The sequence below is a fragment of the Corythoichthys intestinalis genome, chromosome 5 (assembly GCF_030265065.1).
Source record: "Corythoichthys intestinalis isolate RoL2023-P3 chromosome 5, ASM3026506v1, whole genome shotgun sequence".
Taxonomy (NCBI): domain Eukaryota; kingdom Metazoa; phylum Chordata; class Actinopteri; order Syngnathiformes; family Syngnathidae; genus Corythoichthys; species Corythoichthys intestinalis.
In genome coordinates this window covers 55,311,159-55,338,642 of record NC_080399.1, presented here as the reverse complement: position 1 = coordinate 55,338,642, position 27,484 = coordinate 55,311,159, and the positions used below count along the sequence as shown (strand labels likewise).

General features: G+C 38.7%; 1 protein-coding gene across 1 annotated transcript in view; it reads right to left on the bottom strand.

The window, feature by feature from the left end:
• zfpm1 (zinc finger protein, FOG family member 1) overlaps positions 1–27,484 on the bottom strand; it is a 225,745-nt gene that overhangs the window by 104,961 nt on the left and 93,300 nt on the right. The window contains exon 2 of the mRNA XM_057835896.1: positions 7,820–7,966. Coding sequence (XP_057691879.1) covers positions 7,820–7,966 — 147 coding nt within the window. The remainder of the gene's footprint in view (positions 1–7,819; positions 7,967–27,484) is intronic.

Genomic DNA, 27,484 nt, shown 5'->3' with positions numbered 1-27,484 from the left:
AGCACACTAACAGAAAAAAACCAATGCAGGGGCGTAACAAGCAAATGTAGCGAGACTATAGTGCGAGATGTCAAATGGCGATCAGCAAAGCAAATATCTCGGCAGCCTTCTCTGAGTTCACCCGTGCTTAAATGCTGCGTTGATGAGCCTGCATTGGATTCAGGTGCGACGTCAGGAACCCCCCCACTAAAAGCCCAGCAACAAAACACAATCTAACCAGCAGCAGAATGTGACGATAATTTCATGAAAGTTGCACTGTTTGGCCTTTGAGAGGTTTAAAAAAGTTTACTCAGTTCATTCAGAGTTTATTATTATGAACTTATTTTTACTTTCTTACTGTTGGGCTAGTATTATATTTTGTACTAGTCTTTTTCCTATTTTGCAAAGGTAAGCAACAGACTGACAAAGCCTTGATAGCAATGATTTCACATCCAATTATGTAGCTCTTTGGGGGGTTTAAAAAAGAAAAAAAAATATATATATATATAAACGGGGTGGTATCGGTATCGCCCGATACTGCACAGCCAGGTATATGTATCGGTATCGGGGCCAAAAAATGGTATCGGTGCAACACTAATTACTACTATTATTTTTAATGTTTTTATTGCCTTGCCAATATGCAGTTTGTACATTCTCCCTAAAAAAAATGGTGTATGGTCCAGCCTCCTCCCACAGTCTAAAATTGTATTAAGCTCACTAAAGATCTTATATTGCCTTTAAGTGTTGATGTAAGTGGTACCCTGTCTCAATGTGTCAAACATGAACCGCCCAGAGTGTCCTGCCACACGGTGATTCTACAGAAGCTATGGTCACCCTACAGAAGCTAGATGGTTACAAAATAGATGACGACGTTCAAAGCAAAAAATCTGAAAATTGTTTCTCAAACACAGAATCAATAAAATGTTTGCATTACACCAACTTTAATAACTATTACGTTATCAAAATGTGGTTTACTCCAAACAGGACATGATCGTCACAGGTCAAAACGGGGTCGCACACTGACTAATCAGCAAGCTTTCAGTCAGGCTTCCTGTGATGTAGAAGCACGATTGTTGAATCTTTTTGTAAAAAAGGAACACGTGTTTGTAACTGTCGAGAAAATTCTGAGAAGAGAGAAGAAAAAGAAGAGAGGAAAAATAAACCCACAAAGGAATGAAAGAACACATGCTGGGAGGAGTGTGTGTGTGTACAATAATAAAATTTCCTAAAAAATGAGGAGGGGTTATTGCTGAAACTGAATGTGTGGTGGTGTAACTGGTACAATGTGTTTTTCTTGTTAGTTATCGGGGTGTTATCGTATATGTGTGTTTGTGTGTGTGTGTGTGTGTGTGGGGGGGGGGGGGGGGGTCTGCTCGTATGTGTGTATGTCGGCGATTGTCTCTCTCTCTTTTTCAGATGGTGGATAAGAGGCCTTGCCTTATTAGCCAGCACTAGCCAGATAAAGACCTAGTATTGATCCCAGGTTGAAAGAGCAGGTTCGTCAAACATGGCTGATTTATGGAGCGCTGATAATGGCAGCGCTGGGAAACCGAGGAACCCAAGAGAAGAGAGGAGAATATATAGAATGATAGGGTGGTAGTCGTAAATTGGCAATAAAAGAGGACAAAAAGAAAAACAAAACAAAAACAACAAAGCTTCAGTAATAACAAACTTTTTTCCTTTTTTAACCATAACCTACTGCTCACCTCGCTTTTTACCAACACACACACACACACACACTCCGCTAATCTCTAATCTTGTCTTGTCTCGATTAGCACCTGACAGAATTTCCATGGCTTTATCAAACCAACCGAACCAACAGACGCTTATCATTTCCAGCCCCAAAATTTCACAAGTGTAGGAATTTTTGAGATTACAAAAACACAGCAAGAGAAGTCTTGAATAAGTCAAAAGAATATGACTGAACACTCTGCTATCAGACGGCGCAAGCGGGAGGCATGGGATAAGAGGTGCATTGAGGGGACAGATTTACTGGTTTCTAGATTGAGCCGAAGAATTTTTTTAAACAGACATATTTTTAAAAATATGCTCAGGGGCCAAAGAAAAAAATTGATCATTTAAAATGATCGAATGGCAGCAACCCAATGGAAAGAACAATCTGCTGAAGCTCAAAACTTTGATCAAAATAGAGATGTGAGGTGATTTGTAATTTTAGGACTATAGAGCGCACCTGCCTTTTAGCCGTACTGGCAAAATTTAAGAAGAAAAAAAATTGAACAAAATATCTTTATTAACCAAATAAACACACATCAACACACCCAGTTGCATTCTCTTCATTCATATGCAGCTACCCATCACTCGGGGGAGCTAGAAACCAAAACTCCCACTCGTGTTTTGTATGGTAGTTTGAATCCTTAAAAAAAAAACCTAACCATAGACTTCATAATCTATTGACCTGACACTTCGTCAGTATTTGCGTCATGCCTAACTATAGGGGGCCGAGCTTCATTTAGTAATAGTCAGCCGAAGAGGGCACACACTCATGTCGGATGTAAACTTGGATTTTTAAAGAACTACGAAAGCTGTACCGCATACAAGCAGGAAGGATTGTCTCAGGAGTGATTTGTTCAAGCATTCACAGTAAATATTATATTTTTTTGTACCCTGCGTGCATTTTGAAATGTTGTGAAAAAAAAAAAAAAATCAATGGGAGAATGGGAACCGCTACGGCATTGGTGTCATTCTTTGACATATATACGTAAAATAGATGCGTAACTGCCTGGTTTTTTTGTTCTTTTAAGTTGCGGCGTCATTATGATGGAGCAAAATAAAATGGAAAAAAATATATATACAATGTATCACAAAAGTGAGTACACCCCTTGCATTTCTGCAGATATTTAAGTATACCTTTTCATGGGACAACACAGACAAAATGACACTTTCACACAATGAAAAGTAGTCTGTGTGCAGCTTATATAATAGAGTTTATTTTCCCCTCAAAATAACTCAAAATATAGCTATTAATATCTAAACGCCTGGCAACAAAAGTGAGTACACCACATGGGAACTACGTACATCCCTAAATGTCCAAATTGAGTACTGCTTGTCATTTTCCCTCCAAAATGTCATGTAACTCGTTACAGGAGTGCTGTCAGCATTGCTGCAGAGATTGAAGACGTGGGGGGGGGGGGGGGGGGGGGGTCAGCCTGTTAGTGTTCAGACCATACGCCGCACTCTACATCAAATTGGTGTGCATGGCTGTCACCCCAGGAGGAAGCCTCTTCTGAAGACGGTACGCAAGAAAGCCCGCCCGTCTCATCAGACCATAGGACATGGTTCCAGTAATCCAGTGCTAGTGCTTTGTTGACATGTCAGCAAACTGTTTGCGGGCTTTCATGCCACAGGCTGACCCCCCACCTCTTCAATCTCTGCAGCAATGCTGACAGCACTTGTGTAACGAGTCACATGACATTTTGGAGGGAAAATGACAAGCAGTACTCAATTTGGACATTTAGGGATGTACATTTTTTCATAGGGGTGTACTCACTTTGGTTGCCAGAGGTTTAGATATTAATAGCTATATTTTGAGTTATTTTGAGGGGAAAATAAATTATCTCTATTATGTAAGCTGCGCACAAACTACTTTCCATTGTGTCAAAGTGTCATTATGTCAGTGTTGTCCCATGAAAAGATATACTAAAATATCTGCAGAAATGCGAGGCGCGTACTCACTTTTGTGATACACTGTATCAGGGGTCGCGTTAACCGGATATTTTCCGTCGTTGACCGGTTTTTTAAAACGGTGACGGAAAAAACTGAAGTCCGTCCGTCATTTTGACAGGTTGCAATTCACACCCCAGACCACAGGGTGGCGAGTTAGCATATTAATTAGCTATTGTCTCTCTTAATGCATGACGTCGTTGGCTCTTCTGTCAGAATATTGTAGCGTCACCGGGGTCTGGCGGTGGCACCGTGATTGACACATCAACGCGAGGTTCTTATTGGTGCACCCGGTGTGCCAGCGCGTCATCCAATTGATGGACAAGATTGCTGCCTGTGTATAGACCCCAATCACATGACGTCACAACTCCGCCCCCCTGACTGGAGCCGCCATATTGTGTGTCAGCTCGTCATGTTTACACATTACCGCTACGTACATGCCTCCTATTACGGCGTGTTTTTCTGCTCGTTAATATTAATAATCAAAATGGTGAAGGCTTGTGTGGCGGTTGGTTGCTGTAACAGAGAAGATAGACGGAGAGACTTGAAGTTCTACCGTATTCTGAGAGACCCGAAGATGAGCGCGAGATGGACTGCTGTAATTCGACAAGAAATCTGGGCACCAAACGATCACCACAGACTATGTAGTAGTCATTTTATATCTGGTAAGATGCATTTAATATATATTTAGAAGATTTTGGGCTGACAACCACAATTAAGATCATTGTGTGACGTTGGTGATTGGGGTCTATATTGTTGCCTCTTCGTTTTTTTCTTTTTTCTTCTTTTTTTTGGGGGCGGAGTTGTTGGCGGTAAGCAGAGTAAAAAGGGAGAAAAATACCACGACTTCCGTGTCTAATTTTTCGCCGCCAAGCAAGCGTTACAATATTAATTAAAAATGAATGAAAACTAAATACTATTGAATATGTCATCATTATCATTTTAAAAAATTTAAGTGACGGGTAAAAATAGACTATGACCGGATTTTTATGACCCTGTCAGTCAAAATGACAGACAACGAAAATGTCTAGCCCAACCTCTGCACTGTATATATATTTTAATGAGAAAATATGAAGCTCATTTGCCCAAAATATTCTACAAATAAGCATTTTCCTTATAGCAGGGTACAAACGGAGAGAGAAAACAGTAGCAGCTTATGTCCATAAAATACGGTTAAGTGTTACTTTGTTTTTTGAAGCCTCATGTGGACAACTATGGATCATGGACTTTATTCTTTGAGCAGATAAGTGACCATTTGAATTGTACTATTAATGAATGAATTTCAAAAGAGATTGCTAAATTATCCATTGAACTATGAATTATACACATTTTAGTGTCAACGAAAGTAAACAAACAGATTGCTTGTAACATTGACATTGTTGTCTGTGACAATGTGGAGCCCTGCACGTGTACTGCACATCATTTGATTAGACTCGACAGGTGCCGATCCATTCTATCTTTATGTGACAACTGTCAATCCTCCCCATTTTATTCCAATACATTGTCGAGCATAGCAAGGTGGCTGATGGCTAGAAATTCGAGCAGTTCTTTAACGCGACACGAAAAGCTCCATGGTCCCCGCCTGATGATTCTTAGTTTTTCAAGCCTAACTGCTATACAAGATAAAAACAGAGAGAGACTGAGATCTGTTGAAGAAGATTCCTGCCAGGATATCGGCTTTGTGTTTATCAAAACAGCCTCAAGTTTCACACTGAGTAAGTATAAATACTGAGAAATCATTTAATAATTAAATATACAGTATAGAAAGTAATTTTGGAACATTTTTGAGATTTTATTCCAATGTAAAAACGTGCCATGACTCAAAAAAGGTTGAAAAACACTGATGTAATCATTTCTTTTAACTCATTCACTCCCAGCCATTTTCACCAGAGCAAGGCCCTTTGCTCCCGGCCGTTTTTCTCGATTTTGACTGATTTTGCAAGGCGCACTGAAAATTCTGTTCTATTGCTATAATAACATGGAACACACCAAAAGAAAGATTAGACTCTCTTCTTTCAGCAGAAAAAAAGTAAGTTCATATCTTTTTCCATTCTTTAGAAATCCGCATTAGAAAATAGCTTAGTTTGAGCAGTTTTCCAATTTCTGATAAAAAAAAAAACGGGGAAGATGAGCTTTTTGTAAACGCATACAGTGCTGCTCGAAAGTTTGTGAACCCCACAGCGATGGTCAGATTTTTTGTAAAAAAAACTAAAATAACCTTATTAAATGTTAAGTTATACCCAAATCCACAATACTGACATTCCAAATAATGGACTGAAACAAAAGAAATAGTTATATTGTCATTCTTTATTTAACAAAAGTGGTTGATTTAAGAAAAACTCAGATATCATGTGTGCAAAAGTATGTGAACCCCTTCAGTTAATAGGATATTGCGCCTCCTTTTGCAGAGATTACCTCAACCAAACGGTTTCTGTAGTGACTAATCAGCCTCTCACATCTACTTTGGGGGATTTTTGCCCATTCTTCCTTGCAGAACGCAGTCAGTTGAGAGAGGTTTGATGGGCGTCTGGCATGAACTGCTCGCTTCAGGTCCCGCCACAGCATTTCAATGGGATTTAGGTCAGGACTTTGACTGGGCCAGTCCAGAACACGAATCTTCTTCTTTTTCAGCCATTCCTTGGTTGTATTGCTGGAATGCTTTGGATCATTATCATGTTGCATGATCCACCTTCTGCCAAGCTTTAACTTCAAAACAGATGGCGTCAGGTTATGTTCTAGGATTTGACAATATTCCTCAGAATTCATGATTCCCTGGACTATGTGGAGTTGTCCAGGTCCTGAGGATGAAAAGCAAGCCCAGATCTTGACATTCCCACCTCCATGCTTCACTGTTGGGAGAAGGTTCTTTTGGTGGTATGCAGTGTTGACTTTTCGCCAGACATGGCGGTTTTGGTTGTGACCAAACAGTTCAATTTTGCACCTACATCAGTTGATGAAAACTCTTTTTAATTTAGTCTCGACAACACAACTGTTAAAAAAACAAAAAAAAAACTACTGAATTGATTGATTAGGAAATTAGGTTGAAATAATAGAAAATTCCAAAATGTTGAGGGGGTTCACAAACTTTTGAGCAGCACTGTACATTTCAAACATAACTTGGACTTTAACACAGCTATTTTTTGCATTAGTTACATCCCAAACATCTGAATAATGTTTTCCTTTTACAAAATATTATAATGAACAAGACACATAGAGCTTTTGATAGCAAAATAACAATTGTTTTACACATGACTACTGAGAGATGATGCCTGTTGTCGCCGAGATGACGCCGTTGTTGCCGCGTCTGCCGTGTAAACTTTTCCCTCATCGTTGTCTGTCTCACAAAGATGGATTATTTTTTAATCTCTGCGGGGTCTGCTTGGCGAGCCCGCTGCACGGTGGTCTCAGCCGTTTTGCTCCGTCGTCCAGCGCCTGGCATTCCGGCGTCCTCTCGGTTGTTTTGTTCGGTCGTCCGCCGCCTGGCATACTGCCGCCAGCGCTCCGACTGTGCTGCCCGGCCTTTAATTAGTGTTGAATCGGGTGGCGGGTCTTTACAAAATGCGCTACTGCCCTCCAGTGGCCAGTTTTATTGCTTTAAAATGGGGTTGGAGCATTGTTTTTTGTTTCTCAGATAGATTGCAAGCTATAGATTCTTCTTGTAAAAAAAAAAAAAAAAACATAAAAAAAACCGCAAAAGACTTAGAAATACGTTTTTGGGACATTGAAGCGTTTAAAAATAGAACATATTTATACGTTTCTGGGAGCAAATGAGTTGATGTTACGGAGTATGTACGGTTGCCCGTTCTCTCTCTCCTCATGCTCGGCTGGCCTACACTAGTATTACGCCGCTAGGTTTCAGCCCTAATGGTAACTGCTTGTATGTAAATAACATTGTTTTAATTCTTATAATTTTTTTTTTCCTTCAGATTATTCAGCCTTAAAAATGATGCCTTATTGTATTGTGGTAACATGGAGTGTCCTTGGAAGTCTTACAAGCATTAACAGGAGTTCAGTTATTTTTTTATGGAGAAAATACATTCATAATACGAGCACATTCACGTCACAAGCTTGGTCATGAAATGGATTGTGCTTGTATCATGAGGTTCTACTGAAGTGATGTATTTGAACCAGCTTTGTTGACTTTTGCTGAGCCTCTCACCTTCATTGTAAGGGGGTGTGTAGGGTGCTGGACTACTGCTGTCACCTTCTGCTGAATCATCTGGGTCTGATGCCTCCGCCTCCTCTCCCGAGAGGCTCAGGTTGTCAAGTGTGTTATCCTCCTTGCCATCAAGCTCACCAAGGGAACCTGCAAACAAAGAAAAATGAAATATATTACACTTACATTAGTTATTAATATTAATCAATCGTAAGTAATAAATAGGTTATTTGTTTTTTTTTTAGATTTGAATGGCACCATAACTTGACACTCTAATATAGACAAGTTTCCTGCGCAAAATATGGGCAGTGCCATCTTGGAAAATGTCTGCTCCGAACTTCCGGTTAAGAAAAAACAACATGAATTGCGGTTGAAGGAAGCAGTGTGTTTACGAATTTAAAACTGCAAAATCAAGTCAGAGGAACCCTTGGAATCTCCAAAAATGGATCCAGAACGACGTAAATGAGACATTGATGAGATTGTACGATTGTTCTGATCACTTCGTTGATCATTCGTGTACAAAATTGTAACAACCTGTCAGCCTGTGTTGACGTGAGGTATAGATTGATACGCCGGCCACTTGAGTGACCAAAATGAGGTGAAATTACAAATTATATTACATTTGCCGAATGCAGAAGGGCTGACGCTGTTAGGAATCCTGCCCCCTGAGCCCTGCTCCTCTTCTGGTGTGAGTGTGTGTGTGTGTCTGCCATGATTGAAGGATTGGACGGATGGGTGAGCCTGGGATCAGGTGCAGGCCAGATCAACAACTCAGCTCAATGAGTTTGTGACTCCAGCCTAGGTCAGAAAACCTGAAAATCTGCTATTTAGCTAATTTTTCTTTTCTTCCCTAGATCCTGTAAAACCTGCCTGCCTGAACGCCTGCTTGGCCATCTGCTCACCCACTGCAAAGGCTCACCTGATTGTTTCGATACGTTCTACCAAACCTGTCTATAAATTGTTGTCACTGCCAGTTTTGCTTATAATCTCTTCGCTTGGGTCCCCCGCTCACCCAGAAACCCAACAGATGGGGATTTTGTTGTTACAAGGAAATACTACAAGGTATGTACATATGAACAAAAATAGTATGTAATTTTTTTTATTGCAGGTATTGATCACAATAAAACATTTGGACAACATGATTCAATTTCTTGTTTTATTTAAAATGATTGGTGTGTGTACAAAACAGGTCATTAAATGACCAGACATTATGCTGACCCTCGGCGGCCTACAGACTGGCTTTCTCCCGCTGTCCTCCCTAATTGCAGCTCCAAAAGTGTATCTTAAAGTTGCTGCAGTTAAAATGCTCGTAGTTCGATCCCCGGATCGAGCTGACTGTCCACCACGAGGCGAGCCACTGTTTGTCCCAGCCTCTCAGCCGCCCCCAATTAGTTGTAGTAATTACTATGAAACATCATCATAATTACAATCATCGTAATAACATGCACAATATTTTGGCTTTATTTTATGAATACCGGACACATGAAAATAGGTAGGTAGGTACTACTGGTAGTTCCCAGGGTTTCTAAAAGTACTGTCGGAGCTAGAGCCTTTAGCCACCAAGCCCGTTTTATGGAATCAGCTTCCAGCTAGTATTAAAGAAGCCGAGATAGTCTGCACATTTAAGATTAGATTGAAAACGTTCCTATTCAACAAAGCTTATGGTCAGGCTAGTTGAAGTCGGAGTAGACTCAAAGTTTAGTCTAAGCTGCACTAGAAGCTATAAAGCTGGGGGAAGTACAGCCACTGAGTTCTATCTCCTTTTTCTCACTCGACCTACCACTTATCTTACTTTATTTCTATTTTCCAATGTTAATATCTAGTTGTCTAGTCCCTTCATCACTAGTCACCCGGTGTCCCCTTTCCCCCCTCCCCACTGGGGAGGGGGGAAAGGGGACGCAGCCTCCTGACTTTCCGGACCCCACGCTGGATGGACGTCCTCGTTGCTACCCCCGTCTCATCTGGCTAGATGGACCGCTTCTCACTTCTTTACTCCACCGCATCTTTACGGACTGTAACTTCGCCTAATAATTCCTATTAGCGGTTCTGGGGCTTCCTGTCTATCCATCCTGGGAGTGGATCTCTCCTGACTGTGGTACTCCCCAAGGTTTCTCATTTTTCTCCCGAACACTCTGGAGTTTTTTTGGAGTTTTTCCTTGCCGACATGGAGGGTCTAAGGATTAGGGAAACCTAGGACTTGAATTTATTTATTCATCTTTGTTGCTTCATTTGCTGTTTCTGATTGTGTATCATATTGCCTCTGCAAAGCCCTTTGAGACATTGTTGTTGTGATCTAGGGCTATACAAATAAAATTGAATTGAATTGAATTGAATAGGATAGGAAGAACATACCTTCCAAAACACAGCGGCAACTTGGCTACAAAAAAACCCCAGTATTTGTGGTGGCACGAGCTTGGTTTCACATCTGACTTTATGAACATGTTGCCCTCCCCTGTCGTGATAACGGCAGATGGATGTGGTATTTCCAAATTCTTTTTTAAGGGATTTTGATGAGTAATGCTACTCCAGCTCCACTGTTGTTTTGAATGGAGAAATTCTAAAATGGAAGTTGCCAGCAGACATAAGGGAGTAAAGGGGAAGTACCTTGGAAACGAAACAAAATAGTGGATATTACTGTTAAAATTACAGTGCAAAAACCAAGGGGCATTCAATTTTTTTTTCTTCAAACATTTTAAAGACAATATTTTATTAACACGCAGCATACGTCACATTGATTTAGTAAAATTGAAGAAAAATCCAAATTTAATCGCACAAAAGAGAAAAAAAAAAGCATGCCAATGGAATTAATGTTTAAAAATGGTTTCAAGACAGGGACCCACTTAACGATCTAATCCATAAGATTAATGGCAGAAGCCAAAGGGGACCTAAAGCCAAATTGCAGTATACCTAAAATTGAAGCTAAAAGAGAGTGATTAGTGAAGGGCTGATCTATATCAATTACAATTTCACAATCCCTGCTGACCATAGTAATTATACAGTACTTTTGATCTATTTTAGCCTGTTTGAAGATTACATCCATGAAAAGGGGAAAAAGGCGTCTTCATTATTAATGCCCCCTCTTTAAGATTAATATATCAGCCTGCTTATAATAGTACATTGGCAGCTCAGAACCATCCTTTGTTTGGGTATTTCAAGCGTCAGTCGCAATTTTTTTGTTTGGCGGTTTTTTGCCAGGAAATAATAGGCAGCATTTTCATTTACCAAGAGATGGTGACCAATTGAATGATTAAGTCCAGGTAACCATTAAACCGTCTTAAAAGGAGTGTTGATCTTGAGTTAGAAAGAAAGGGTTTATATTGCGTGAGCTATTCAACAGAGAACAGAAAAGATGAAATACTAGAAAGAAGGAGTGGAGCAAGGTTTTACATGATGTAGCGCAATTCACAGAGAGAGAGAGAGAGCCATGTTTCTAGTTGGCCCCACCCCTCAGCCTCAACCCAGACAGGTTGTAAATTAATTTTCACTTGGTTGTGTCAAACCAATCGAGGGATTGTTTCAGAACTAAAGCCGTGACTTGGGGCGTATATATTTACAATGCCGAAACAAAGGAGTCTATAATCTATACAAAGCACACAACAATGCCCGTGAATGAAGAAGCTCGTAGAAAAAGGGAGAGGCAATTTTTCTAATTCTGTTAATTTCACTTGCAAAGCAATTAAAAGCAGGCAGAGATAATGCTTGGAAACAATCGCTGCCTGACAAAGTGTTTCTGTCTTTGTAAATGAAACATCTTTAGGCTAATTTCAACTTCCACGCCTGCATGGTTCACTCTAATTTCAGATAAAATTAACATAGCTAGATTTGGACCTTCATAAGAGAAAAAGATAGTCGGGAAAGAAAGAAAAAAAGATCGATGCCATCCATAATATTTTTAGAATTAGGCCCATGCCGTCCAAGCGATGCTTTATCGAGTTTTCAGTATCTATGAGGACATTTTCATACAATTAATTTAGCTTTAATCATAATTGTACAAAGGGACTTCTCTGTATAAAATTCCAATTACATTTTGTGTTTCAAATGTAAGTTTGAATTATGGTTTCTTTTCTCATTACCGCTCCGGTTTAATGAATCAATCACTGCATCACTGCTTTCGGACATTGAATGGTACAGAAACTTTCTTCTTTTATCCAAGGAGAAATATCTTCTTCTTGTGTCTTGGAGAGTTGGTGAAAAGGATAGTGAGGCCCACTCTAAAGATTAAGTGGTGCAATTTCCACTTCATTTGCCAGTTCAAATGTTAAAGCTATATTAATTGTTATTCCATGATTTATCCATCAGGAAAATTGGACTGAACTATAAGAGATGGGGGAAGGACGTTGAGCAAAAAAAGACATAAGGCACATATGTATTATCAACAGTGCTGAATTTATCAAACGGCACTGAACTTTCTGAGTTATGAATTAATGAAGTACAATCTGCTGCTCATAAAAAGAGCTTTGAGCTGCCTAATTCCAAAACTTAAATGATCACAAGAAAATATAACTTTGAGGAAAATTTTGAAGAATGAACATTAAAAAAAGAGAGTTAATAAAATCTTTAAAAAAAAAATTTTTAAATACTGGAATGTGCGAAAATGCATATCGAAGAGCTATGAAGCTTCTGGGTCAAATGGACAAAACTGGACATTTTCGTACGGCATACAGTGTATCACAAAAGTGAGTAAACCCTCGCATTTCTGCAGATATTTAAGTGTATCTTTTATGGGACAACACTGACAAAATGACACTGACACAATGAAAAGTACTCTGTGTGTAGTTTATATAATAGAGTTCATTTATTATTTTTTTTTACAAGTTGATTTTGGGGGAAAAAGCGCGTTATATTCGGGAAATTATAGTCAAAGAGTTAATTTATCTTCCCCTCAAATATCTAAAAAAATATAGCCACTAATATCTAAACCCCTGGCAACAAAAGTGAGCACAACTCTTAAAAACTACATCCCTAAATGTCCAAATTGAGTACTGCTTGTCATTTTCCCTCCAAAATGTCATGTAACTCGTTAGTGTTACTAGGTCCAGGTAGGCATAGGGAGCAGGTGTGTTCAAATTTGTAGTGCAGGTCTCACACTCTCTCATACTGGTCACTTGAAGTACCAACATGGCACCACATGGCACCACATGGCAAAGAACTCTCTGAGGATCTTAAAAGACGTATTGTTGTGCTACATGAAGATGGCCAAGGCTACAATAAGATTGCCAACACCCTGAAACTGAGCTGCAGCACAGTGGCTAAGATCATCCACCGTTTTAAAAAACCAGGGTCCACTCAGAATAGGCCTCGAGTTGGTCGTCCAAAGAAGCTGAGCGCACGTGCTTAGCGTCACATCCAAATGCTTTCTTTGAAAGATCGTCGCAGGAGTGCTGTCAGCATTGCTGCAGAGAGTGAAGAGGTTGGGGGGAGGGGTCAGCCTGTTAGTGCTCAGACCATACGCCGCACTCTACATCAAATTGGTGTGCATGGCTGTCACCCCATGAGGAAGCCTCTTCTGAAGACAGTACACAACAAAGCCCACAAACAGCTTGCTGAAGACATGTCAACAAAGCAGTTGGATTACTGGAACCATGTCCTACGGTCTGATGAGACGTAGATTACCGTATTGGCCCGACTATAAGAAGTTGTTTTTTGCATTGAAATAAGACTGAAAAAGTGGGTGTCGTCTTATTTCGGGGTCTAGACATTATACCCATTCATCACGCTAGATGGCGCCAGATATCAACTAAGCGAACGCTGAACTAGAGGAGTAATCTTCTGTCATGACAGATCTCAGCTACTCAAGTTTAACCAGTTTGCATTATTTTATTGCAATGTTTTTCCTTATTCAGACTGGTTTCAAGACTACAGTTACAGTTAGACCTCACTTTGATGGTTAATACAATTATTGCAATTTTGCTGTTTTATCACAATGGATTGGTTTATTTACATTTCAAAAACCAGAAGCCAATCATTTACGAATGTGATTGCACTTATTAAGATTTGAATGAGGCAAAATAACATACTTTGTCCCTCAAATATATTGTTATAATCATTTGTTTTAGATGTACTGTAATTATTTTCTGTATAAAATTAATTTGGTGTTCAAAAAGTCTTTTTTCAAACTTGAGGCTTGAAAAAGAGGGGGTCGACTTATAATCAGGGCCATCTTATATTCTGGCCAATACGGTAATTTTTTTGTTTCTGATGGTCTTAAGTATGTGTTGTGGCGGCCAGGTGAGGAGTACAAAGATAAGTGTGTCAAGCCTACACTCAAGCATGGTGGTGGAAATGTCATGGTCTGGGGCTGCATGAGTGCTGCAGATGTTGGAGAGTTGCATTCCATTGGGGAAAACATGAACTCCAACATGTACTGTGAAATACTGCTGCAGAGCATGATCCCCTCCCTCCAGAAACTGGGTCACAGGGCAGTGTTCCAGCATGATAATGACCCTAAACACACCTCCAAGATGACCACTGCTTTACTGAAGAGGCTGAGGGTAAATGTGACGGACTGGCCAAGCATGTCTCCCGACTTGAACCCAATAGAACATCTTTGGGGCATCCTCAAGCAGAAGGTGGAGGTGCGCAATGTCTCAAACATCCGGCAGCTCTGCAATGTCGTCATGGAGGAGTGGAAGAGCATTCTAGTGGCAACCTGTGAATCTCTGGTCAACTCTATGCCCAGGACTGTAAAGGCAGTTCTGGATAATAGTGGTGGCCACACAAGATATTGACAATTGACATGTTAATATTGACAACTTTCAATAAGGGGTGTACTTACTTTTGTTGCCGGGGGGTTTAGATATTAATGGCTATATTTTGAGGTATTTTGAGGGGAAATAAATTAACTCTTTTACCATTATTTCCCGAATATAACGCACTTTTTTTCCCCCCAAATCAACTTGTAAAGTCATGGTGTGCATTATACACGGGTACAGGGATGGAGACAGAAAAAAAAAAATATATATATATATATTTATATATATATATATACATATATATATATACATATATATAAGAAACGTATGCGGCGATCCGTTGCCAACCATTACGGTACATGACGTCACCATTTTGTTTCGGTAATATTTCACTCTGATCGGTCGATTGATTTCGTCTGTGTTAAATTCTGCTTTTTTCACTCTTCATAAAGCACAGAATTTAGTTTCTTAACTCATTTGAGTCAACGTTTATTGCAGCTGCGCAACTCGGACCATAACAAACGTAACACATCATAGACTTCCTGTGTCCGTCAACTATATCTTTCCCTTGGGAAACTCAAACCCAAATAACAATAGTTCCTATTGTTACTGTCGCGTCTACAGCGATGAGCTCTCTCCAATTTCCGACTTACGTTCTCACTTTCATTTTACCGTATCAATCCATGGAGGAAACGTTTATTCATCATGATGAAACGAGCAAGTTATAGAGCAGTCTTTAAAAGAAAAGTCACATCTGTTTTGTTTTCTCCTGGATTCTGGTAAGTTGAAGAAGTTATCAGATCGTATTATTACCGTACATATTGTCAGTTTACGGTAATGTTTTGAACTACCAATGTGCTATGCTTGTGCTGTGTTTTACCAGTCAGTAAAAAGACATTTCTGTATCCGTCCACGAGCTCTGTTTTCTTGTATTCTTCTATTTATTGGTGCTAAAATTATGGTGCGCGTTATACACGGGTACAATAATTTCCCCTAGATTTTACAAGTAAATTTGGGGTGCGCGTTATTCACGGGTGCGCCTTATATTCGGGAAATTACGGTATATAACCTGCACACAGACTGCTTTTCATTGTGTCAAAGTGTCATTTTGTCCGTGTTGTCCCATGAAAAGATATACCTAAATATTTGCAGAAATGTGAGGGGTGTACTCACTTTTGTGATATACTTTATATAAAACTGTAAAATATATAAAATAAAAATATTTGAAATAAAAGTGTTTCAGTTTATACCAGGGGTGAAAATGGGCCAGAACGGTCAGGAACGCCGTTCCGGTATAAGATTCCGGGTCAGAACGCAGTTCCGGTATAACATTCAGGGCCTGAATGCTGTTCTGGTACACTGTGCTTTGATTCCGAAAATATGACGGCAACTGTCAAAACGCCATGTTACAAAAAAAAATTTGCTAAATTGCTACACGTGCATTTCATCTCCAAGAAGAAAACAATATACCCACATCAGATTTGCATACACAAGTGTTAACGACAAGCATAATAAAGTGCTTGTGTAGCTTAATCCATTTCCACAGATATTTATTTTTATTCCACGGACGTTATGGAGGTTTCCCCAGCTGCTGCAGTTGTCTGAGTCTGATGATGATGAGTCACGTCAATGTGCAAATGCACGCAGCAAAGCAAAACGCATGGACTCATTTATCCGTTCAATTGGAAAAGATAGTTAGCTCTGATTGGTTCAAATGTGCATGTTTTCTGGAACAGCAACAAAAAAAAAAAAAAAATTGTTGTTGAATTGATGCGACAAAAAAAGGGCAATGCAACTGAAAATGGATCAAATCTTTAAGAGCAAGGCAAGAGTTAAGGAGGCTTATTTATCATATGTAGTTTTATTTGCTCTGATGGGGAGGTTCAGAACATCTTAGCTGTCAATGTGCACTTTGGACTTATATTTGTTCATTTATGTTAGGCTACTTATTTATTTCCTTATGATTTAAAAAAGTCAATGTGCGATCTTCAAAATATATTCCATTTCACTCTGCATAATATAACTCATTTGTACTTATTTTTTTGAATGTATGTTACTTATATCTTTATTTTATTTTTTTTTTTTTTAAAAAGTCACAGTAAATGTTTACATTAACTTCAATTAATATACATCCTATGTTCTTAAGTAGTTAAAATTGAGATTTGGCATTTAGTATGTGAGGAAATGAGGGAAAATAAAAATTAGGAGATGGAGGTTGGGGTTATTGCTTTTTTGGTAACTTTTATTTTGCAAATCATTGAAAAAATACAATTTTGAATGAAAATCTGTGTTTGTATGTGTTATAGAAATAACTGTGCCAAAACAGTTTTCTTTGCATTTCAGTAGTTTTAGGTGGTTTGACAAAAAACAAAACAAAAAAAAAACCAATCATTTCTGGCTCCGTGGCGACCTTCACGTCGGGAGTTCAGTTCTGGCAAGAAATTCTAGCCACTTTCACCCCTCGTTTATACCCAAAACAATAAAACTGGAAACTCCACACAGTACCTGTGTTTTGAAGTTTTGATCTCAGAACTGTGAGTGGACATGCTTTTATTTGAAGTTATTTGGGGGAAAATCAAATGTTCAATTAATCTATACAAATGTAAAGTTGCCCAAATCATGTTTTTAATGAGGCTTAAATTTGAATGATGTAAGTTAAGCACATTGGTCAACTCCTGTGCTAATAGGTGTATATGTAAAACTTGAAATATATAATCATTTTTGAAACAACAACAAGGAAACAATGAAAACAAAATGCAATTAATTGAGTGTTAACTATGAACTGCATGCAATTGATCTTTTAGTTGCTTAATGTCTCTAACTAAAAATGTGATTGAATAATGTGACAGAAATCAAGGATATTTAAAAAGTGAGTTAACAATAATTTATTGGTAATGTTATGATATCCCATTGGGAATGGCGTGATACCAATAGGGAAATTATTCTGCTGTTGGCAGTGTATCAAGATGTATTGCACCATCTACAATGATGGACAAGAACACTCGTAATACACACAGACAATAATGGTGTGAAGGTATGTCAGAGTTAAAACTGAAGAATGGTGATGAATCTAATTGCTTGGTGATACACATAGCGGCATCAAGATGAAACCGAGACGAATTTTGGAGAAGAGGAGAATACTTGAGCTGCTGCGCAGGGACTGCCGCTGTCTGTCTTAGAGAGGCACGAGGAGAGGCAGAACAAAGTGATGTGCTGATGAAGGCACCCAAGATACTGCTTTATTAACTCTCCATCCACATCAAACCTGTAGCAGGCAGCTCGGTGATTAAACACTGAGACAACACACATCAAACCTGTATGCTCAACAAGCCTGATTAAGCAGACGCAAGCCTCTACGCTCTTACGCTAATAACTGACACACAAGAGGAAAAAATGGAAAATGGGGGTGTCCTTGTATCAGACAATCTCAGACTTAGAAAGGAAAACAGGAAAGGATATTTAAAGAAAGACAGGAGAGGATGGGAACACAGTAAATGTGACAGTGAACTATGCACTGGAGAGGAACAACTTATTGATCAGTGTGAAAAGAAAAAACCTGGGAAATCTTTCAATCAACTTTTCATATGTGACAGCGCTTTCACTGCCTGCTACCAATCAATTTGAACAGAATCATCAGAGACCACCTTGAAATATATCTTACGACAAAGCTGCATTGATATACAAGCATTGTTTGTGCAATGACCACTTTCATTTTTTTGAATGAATCTAGTTATCAGTCAATTTAAAGTATGTTAATTACAGCTTTCCAAGAATCGAGGGGGACTTGAATTACTTCATTAAGTAGGTGTGGGAAAAAAAAATTTCAGACTCAAACTGGAGAAAAGTAAATATAGTTGTGGTTATGAGGGACAGCAGTTTGCCATTTATGAATATCTCCTAGATGGATTGTCATTGAACATGCGTACGCTGCTGGAGTGACAAAAAAATAAAAAATAAAAATATAAAAAATATAATTATAATATATATAATATATATTTTTTAAAAAGTGTATATACACCAGAGGTTGCGCTAGACTTTTTCGTTGTCTGTCATTTTGACTGACAGTGTCATAAAAATCCGGTCATAATCTATTTTTACCTGTCACATTTTAAAAATGATAATAATGACATATTCAATAGTATTTAGTTTTCATTCATTTTTAATTAATATTCTGTCCGAACAAGCTTAACAAGAGGCAAACAGACAGCGGAGTGCACCAATCAGCGACGGGCAGTTAGCAAAGCGACGAGGGCAGGACGAGGGACTTGCGCGTGGAAGTAAACATTCGAGGAGAACGGAGTTTATTCAACATGGCTAGCGCGAGACAGACTGTTGTCAATGACTCGTGTCAATGTGTTTTAGCTCATTTAAAACTGAATTTACCGCGGATTGGAACATATTCTTGGCTTTCCCGTTTGCTATCCGTGTTGTTGTAGAGACGACTTTCGGCGCGCAAGAGTGAGGTTGCTCGTGAAGAACACGTCACGCAAATAAACAAATCTGATTTGTCGATTTATTTTGTACCTACTCGAGAGGTTGTGTCCCAGACTTTTCTCTCAGTGTTTGAAAAATACAGGGAGAACAGTCTGGCAGTGCCAGGCAAACACTCAGTTGCCTTGACATTTTTCCGAGTAAGGCCAACGACGTCATGCATCAAGAGAGACAATAGCTAATTAATATGCTCACTCGCCACCCTGTGGTCTGGGGTGTGAATTGCAACCTGTCAAAATGACGGATGGACTTCAGTTTTTTCCGTGACCGTTTTAAAAAACCGGTCAACGACAGAAAATATTCGGTTAACACGACCCCTGATATACACATATATATATATATATATATATATATATAGCTAGAAGTGTCAGCATTGTTATGGAAATACAGTAGGGCTTGGTAACAAGCTATTTAGCCAGGCAGTCAACATTGTTATTCCAACATACTAAGGAGTCGCTGCGTAGGTTAATTTAGCATTAGATATCCAGGTATCAGCTGCATTACGGTGAAATTCAGGTCTCAAAATTAAAAATAATCAATTGATGTTTCAACTTTGGCCACAGCACTGTGAGGGATCCTGATTTAAGTAGGTTATTTTAATAAAAAAAAAAAAAACCTCAATTGGTCAATACTGCATTTTTCACTTTATCGAAAGGTATACCAAGAGCAAGTTTGTAGCAGAAATAACTAGACAAGTCCCAATTACCAGTTTCAAGGTATACCGTGGTATGAAAACGTCATGGTTTCAGAACCGCAAAAATTTTCCGTCATACCGTCCCCAAGGTATTAGCTTAGTGTAAGTGAGTCAGCTGTGCTACACGATGGCTCGAGGAGGTGAAACTCCTGAACATTTTCCCCCCATCGAAGAAAACGAAATCGCTGGTATAGGAATACTTCGGCTACAGAAAAGTTACAGACGCCAGTGGCTTAGTGGGACAGCCAACCGACATGTAAAACATGTTTGCAGAGGGTGGCTGCCGAGGAGGCAATACCTCCAATATGATTTCGCATTTATACAAAATTAAAGGTAAGTAAACACTGTCATGAACGTTTCTTACCAGCTACGAGAGTTAACTCTAGCGTGTTTAGTTGTCTAGCGGTGGTGAAACAAGTGTTTTGTTTCTCTCTGGCAACTGTCTGTGTTGAGAAACAGAGTGTGTGTATAATGTAACAATGATCCGAGTCGTACACACATGCTTTTTATGGAAAATAATTTTTTTTTTTTGTTCTGAGGGTAATAATTTTGAGCTGTGACTGTGGGTTTAGGCTCACCTAAAGGACTACATTTATTTTAATAGGGTTGGTTATATTTCTATTTGCCTATATGTTTTGAAAAATAAAAATCCTATTTAATGGAATTTTTTTTTTTTTTTTAACCCAGATATCTAAATTAACACATTTTAGAGCTGTAATTGCAATACTGTGGTAAAGTGAAACCAAGATATTTTGGCTTAAGGTTATCATACCGTCAGAATCTCATACCGGCACAAGCCTAGAAATAACACAAATAGTGCTGAAATATGATCAGAGTTGCAGCAGTATTGTGTCAGTGTTCTGCATGGATGTCCTGGAAATGTTTGTTCACAAAGTGTGTTTTCAAACTTATGTTTTTATTAATTGCTTTATCCACTCCAAACTTACTCGTAACCTCTAAGTCAGGAGTGGCCATTACATCGATCGCAACTCTAGTGTTGACAGCTCGCGGGTTTCAAAAATATATATATTTTTTTTAGGTCGGCGGATCATGCACTGCTTCACTGCACGCTCTGGCAAACACAACAAGACAGCGATAATGGCGACAGACCAGGGAATTTCAAAGGTACGGTTCTCAAACTTGAATTATATTTAATCCTGTTACTTTATTGAATATTTAAGTATAGGGTTCTGTTTATTGTGCAGCAGGCCTAACATACAGCTTCAGAGATTTGCACTGGTTGACGGTCAGTTAACGTTTGTTTTCTTAACAGACTGATATGTTTGACCCAAATAAATATCAAATGTTCGAAAATACTATATATAGTATTTATTCTTCAATCAGTTAATATTAACATCTTTGATGTGAAATACCGCATTGGCCCGAATATAAGACACTGTTTTTTGCATTGAAATAGGACTGAAAAAGAGGGGGTCGGCTTATATTCGCGGTCTAGACATTATACCCATTCACGACGTTAGTTGGCGCCAGATATCATTTAAGAGATATTCTGTCATGACAGACCTCAGCTACTCAGACGTTTCACCAGTTTGCACTATTTTATTGCAATGCTTTTCCTTATTCAGATTTGTTTCAAGACTACAGTTACAGTTAGACTTCACTTTGATGGTTAATGCAGTTATTGCAATTTTGTTGTTTTATGACATTATATTGGTTTATTTACATTTCAAAAACCAGAAGCCATTTACATTTACAAATGTGATTGCACTTTAGTTTACATATTTAAATGTTCAGATATTAAGATTTGAATGAGGCAAAATAACATGCTTTTTCTCTCAAACATATTGTTATAATCATTTGTTTGAGATGTACTGTAATTATTTTCTGTCTGAAAATTAACTTGGTGTTCAAAAAGTCTTTTTTCAAACTTGAGTCTTGAAAAAGATGGGGTCGTCTTATAATCAGGGCCGTCTTATATTCAGGCCAATACGGTACGTTAGATGAAAAGCAGCGTCAGTTACGTTGCTGAGTAACTAATTAGTCTTACAATGAGGTAACGGAGTTACTTACTCAATTAACTAATTACTTTTTTAAAGTAAGATTACCAACACAGATCTTCAATAGAAAAAAAAAAACATGAGGTAAAACAGTGTTTGGTACATTCAAATACTGTCATTTTCATTCTCCCATGATAACTGACGACTGCCAATTTATCACTTAAGCTATGACAAACTGTCAAACTCAAATCCTCATGTCTTAATGAGTGCTCTGTGTCAGTTAGATACATATTAATAGTCATATTGAGATCCTCTACACCTGATTGTTCTGCAGGTTAAGCAGTGAAATGTGCATGTGAACGTCAACAGGCTAGTCCCCCCCCCTTTTTTCCCTAAAGTGGCACGAAAATTTTCAATATTTTTAACATTGTTATTTTTTTATAGCCTTCTATGCTATGCAGGCTTGCACAACAATTTGCATTGAACATGCCCAGAATGTCTTTTTTCAAGCTACATAAGTTGGTCACTTTGTGCCTCTCCTGCAGATGTCCGCTTTCTCATGAATATGCAGTTGACTGGATCTAATTTGAATACTCTTTGCTCTGATTGGCTGTTGGTGGATAGTAATAAATCAATTGCTTTTCTAAAGTTAATAAACCAAGATGTTCTGCATGTGTCTTTTTTTCCCAGTAGGACCAAATACCTACACACACACTCGGCCGCTTCTAAAGGCCTCTTTACCTTAACTGCATACATGTCTAAATGAACATTCTTTAAGTCTCCACCCTTCATTCTCCTTTCTGACCTGCCGTCTTCCTCATTTCTCTATTTATCTTTCTCATCTCCTCTTTTACTTTATTCCTCTTTGTGCCCCTCTTAATATATCTCTTCTGCTCTCCCCATCCTTATAGCACCACCTTCCTGTTCTCTCCCTTTCCTTCACCTACATCTCTTCATCCTCCTTTTATTTTTTTATTTTTTTTTTTGCGAAAAAGCGGAGTGACTGGGAGCGTCACTCTGTGCGGATAGCTGGGAGCCGTTGGCGGTTATCGGCTCCTGCAGACTCTCTCTGCCGGTCTGATCTGTCTCCTCTTCATTAAGCAAATACGCCGACGTGGAAATGAAAACATAATAGCTATTTGATTTCCAGCGAGATATTTTGCATATTGGTTCGGAGCTGATAGCGGAATTTCATCAAGTCGTTTTTTTCCCCCCTCCCCGTCTCTCTCCCCCACTCCCTCTCCCGCCATCACCACTGCCACTGCTTTTCCATACCTCCCCCCGACACCACCCTCTTACCCCTTTCTCCTTCCCTCCCTCCACACACTTTAAAAACTGAATTACTGAGATGGGCCGACTTTCAGAGAGATTTCTTTGCATTGCTGGGAAGAGAGGAAAAAAGAAATCTGGTTCCCCAGGAAGACTACTTAAACGATTAAATACCCCCCATTCTCATCTTTTCTTCCCTGCGTCTCCCTCTTTTGATAACAAGGAAGAAAATTTAAAGAATTCACAGTGCTTTAGGTTGACTGCAATAATCAGAGATAGGAAGGAGAAAATTAACTCCTTAATGAGCAGAGAGCTGTCTCCCAGATAAAGGTTCTGGTGAGACGGCGAATGGGACACTGGATGAACCTTGGGAGAGAGACAGTAAGGGCTAGATGGAAAGTGATAGCGCTGGCCAGAGGATGGGTTGTAATCGAAACAGAATGAGTGACACTTGACACCATGCAGAGGAACAATTAGTTTAGCCTCCTTCTCCTCAGAGGAGATATTTGCTACTGGAGGTAAGAGGGGGGCAGGTAGAGAGATAATAGCGATATAGCATCACAGATACCCTTCTTGCATTTCCTCAGCACCAGATGTGATGAATGGTCTAGTAGTGGAGTATATCCTTCATGCCCCACTGAGAGAAAAACTAGGCCTGGTGATCAGCGGCTTCTTCACCACAGGCCTACAGTATCTGATAGTCCGGTGCTTCTCACGAGGACTATTCACTGCCCCTGAACCCACAGAAATAAATCTTCTTGCTGCTGTCTTCCATGTTGGAACACTATGTTGCTTCAAGCCTGATAGCAGTCCTGCCATGTCCGAGGTCCTATAAGTCTGGTATTGAACACCTACACAGATGTGAAGGATAAAACGGCCCGATCTTGTCCAAAAAATTTCTTAATTGATAAAACAAGCAGTCACATTGTCTGTTTGTTTCAACTGCCAATGCAAAGACTAATTGACAAAGACAAACTTGCTTTATTGTCATCTAAGCATGTGTCGGTGAGAGATTCTGACGGTATGATAACATTAAGCAAAAATATCTCGGTTTTACGGTATCACGGTATTGCAATTACAACTCTAAAATGTTACTTTGAGAAATCTGGGTTCAAAAAAAAAAAAAAAAAATTCCATTGAACAGGATTTTTATTTTTCAAAACATATTAGCAAACTGAAACATCAGTATAATGTTAAATGATTAAAAAAATACATATGTATTCTAAATAAGATTTAAATAAATGCAGTACTTTAGGTGAGCCTAAACCAACAGCCACAGCTTAACATTATTACCATCAGAACAAAAATAATTGAATTATTTTCCATAAAAAGCATGTGTGTATGACTCGTATCATATTTACATTATACACACACTCTTTCTCAACAAAGACAGTTGACAGAGAGAGAAAAAAAACACTTTTCTCCACCGTTAGACACACTAAACACGCTGGAGTTAACTCTCATAGCTTATGGGAAACGTTCACGACGCCGTTTACAGCCTTTAATTTTGCATAAATGCGACATCATATTGCAGGTATTGCCTCGTCGGCAGCCACCCACCCCAAACATGTCTGTCATGTCATGTCTGTAACTTTTCTGTACCCAAAGTATTCCCATACCAGCGATTTTGTTTTCTTCGATGGGGGGAAAATGTTGAGGAGTTTCACCTCCTCCTGCCATGGTGTAGCACATCTGACTCACTGCCACTGAGCAACAACCGGTGGGGAAGGTTGAGCCTTGCAGCTGCAAGAGAGGGATTTTTCCTGCATTTTTGGGACATAAAAAATAGCTAATACCTTGGGGACGATATGACGGAAATTTTTTGCGGTTTTGAAACCTTGACGTTTTCATACCATGGTATACCTTGAAACCGGTAATCGGCACATACCTATTGGCATCAGAGGTGGGTAGAGTGCCAAAAACGTTACTCAAGTTAGACTAGCATTACTTCAAAATAATATTACTCAGCAAGTAAAAGTATTCATCTAAAATATGTACTCAAGTACAAGTAAAAAGTATTTGGTGAAAAGAATACTCAAGCAATGAGTGACATCGTGAATAACTGCTGAAGATGTTTTTTTTTAAACAATGGTATTTTTTTCTTAGCACAGTTATCAATACGAACTGTTATTATTATGTACTATAACACATTACGTAACCACAATAGGACAAAGGGGGAAAAAAAATCCCATTGAAATCCGGCAAGAGAAAAAAATCTACAGAATTGAAGCACTATCCGTCCAAAGAGCATGAGTGCCCGCTAGTGGAGAAAACATATTTCCTATTATGAAACTAAAAGGATCATATCTCTGGTTTTCTGTGGTCAATTGGTGCCAAATAAAAACTGGGAGAGAGATTAAAATCTGCGCTTTCGAGTCATGTTGACAACGACGCGCTGTGTCAAATACTTGGGGGCCGGTGTGATCATAGAACAGTAAACTTCAGTCTGATTGGTATCATAGAGTCATGTGATTATTGTTGCGACGTGTCATTGGTGGAACAGGTGAGCCACTGTTGGCGTCTCTGGCAAAAAAAAAGAAGTAAATTCTAATACTGTATGTAGAATGGAAAGAGGAAAAATGTAACGACTAGTGTAGCCCAAAATAGAGAGGTGAGAGTAGCGTTTCTTTTTCACAAATGTCCTCAAGTAAAAAGTATGGCTTAGTAACGCTTTTAAGTATTTGTTTTTTTTTGTTTGTTTTTTTTTCAAAAAATGTAATCAAGTAAATGTAACGAAGTAAATGTAACACGTTACTACCAACCTCTGATTGGCATTGCGTTTGTTACAGAGCAATGAAATATCATTCACTTTACGATGCCGGAGTTTTGTCTGCCATTTTGTCTCCAATTCTTTTTTTTTTTTTTTTTTTTTTTTTTTTTTAGTCGCGTAAGAGTGCAGAATGTGTGTTTGAGCTATGTAGTTAGTTGAAAATTTACATGATGCCCAACTTATTTTTTCTTGCGTGCATTGTTTTTGTTTTCCTGTCATCATTGTACATTTTTTTGGGACTATATTGTTAATCATAATTTGTTTACAAGCTAAGTGCATGGTTTAAGTTAATGCTGCCAAAGGGAGGAGAGGGCACAAAATATTAAATGTGATGGTTCACTTACTTATTTTTCCCCCTTCTGTCATTGTTTGCATACTATCCTCGTTAAAAGATAAAAACCTATAAATGTTTGGGTGGTTTTAGTTAAAGCAGACAATGTTTTTTCATCTGTGTGATTTTGATAAAGATCAGATCACATTTGATGGTGATTTTTTGCAGAAATGTAAGAAATTCCAAAAGGTTCAGATACTTTTTCTTAAACTGTACTTGACTAGTTCCCTTCTAAAAATGGAAAAGTAGCATCAAGGAAAGCATCTATAAGATTAAGAGGGGGGAAAAACCTGGATCAGAAGCTAATCAAGGATATGAGGTAAAAATAAAGTTGTATTTAGTTTAAAAACAAAAACAAACAAAAAAACAAAAAAAAACTTTGGCTGCCACAATAAATGAATAATTCAATAAATATGTTCCTACTGTTCGAAAGGTCCATAGCCCTGGGATGGCCCAATCCAATTATAAGTCTTTCACATTGAAGAAATATAGACTGAATTGATCAATAATTCCTAGTCAATCTCCTAGTGCAGCTTTTTAGGTTGGATTTTGTTTTTTCCTGATTTGCTAAGAGAGGTCCTATTGTATAGATGTACCATATCTCCACTACATTGTTAGTAAACAAAAATGCTATTATTTTATTAATATTTGTGACACACAATAGGTTCAACCTACACATCTGAAAAATCAGTCTCGATAATGAGAAGTTACATGCGTCACATAAGCAGACATGGTTGATGACATGTTTGAGACGGCACATGTCATATTTCATCACCTCTGATAGAGATTTAATCAGACTCCTGTGGCCCCAACAAAGTCACCTCTGCTCCTCTGATTATCTCTTGATCGTTGTTTTCATATACCGAAGCTCACACTGAGTTTGGTGCCTTTTGTAAACAATTCCAATATGATAAAGGAATGGCCTTCAGACTGCTCTTTGGTGCTGAGGATAAAAGAAACATGTCTGTAGTTGTCATGTGGGACTGAACCAAGTATTCTAATGTATCACTTTGGTGGGCCATATTCCCTGACATTGAGACTTTTCACTTTCCACGGATATTCTGTTGTCATACTTCTGGCAGTACTTCAGACGCATACCCCAAGGACCTCTTACTAGAGCCAAAATACATCACTTAAAAATTCAAAATGAGCAGCATATGTTACCGAAATGTGAAAAGCGACTGAGTGCCATCCAGTCTGGGCATTACCACACTAAGGCCCAAAGCCATTGGATTTTTAATACTCAATGACCCAAAATGTGCATACGGTAAGCTTTTCTCACCACTGCTCCATCTGCCAGATTTGGTGGGTAACCAAACACCTTTTCATATTAAATCTCATCCCGCTGTGCATTTGTAGCTAATGGTGTAGCAGATGATTTAATCCTCAATCAAATTATAAATTAAAAAAATTAAAACCTTTCCCGCAGTGATGCTAAATGTTAAGGGAAAACAAGGGTTAAC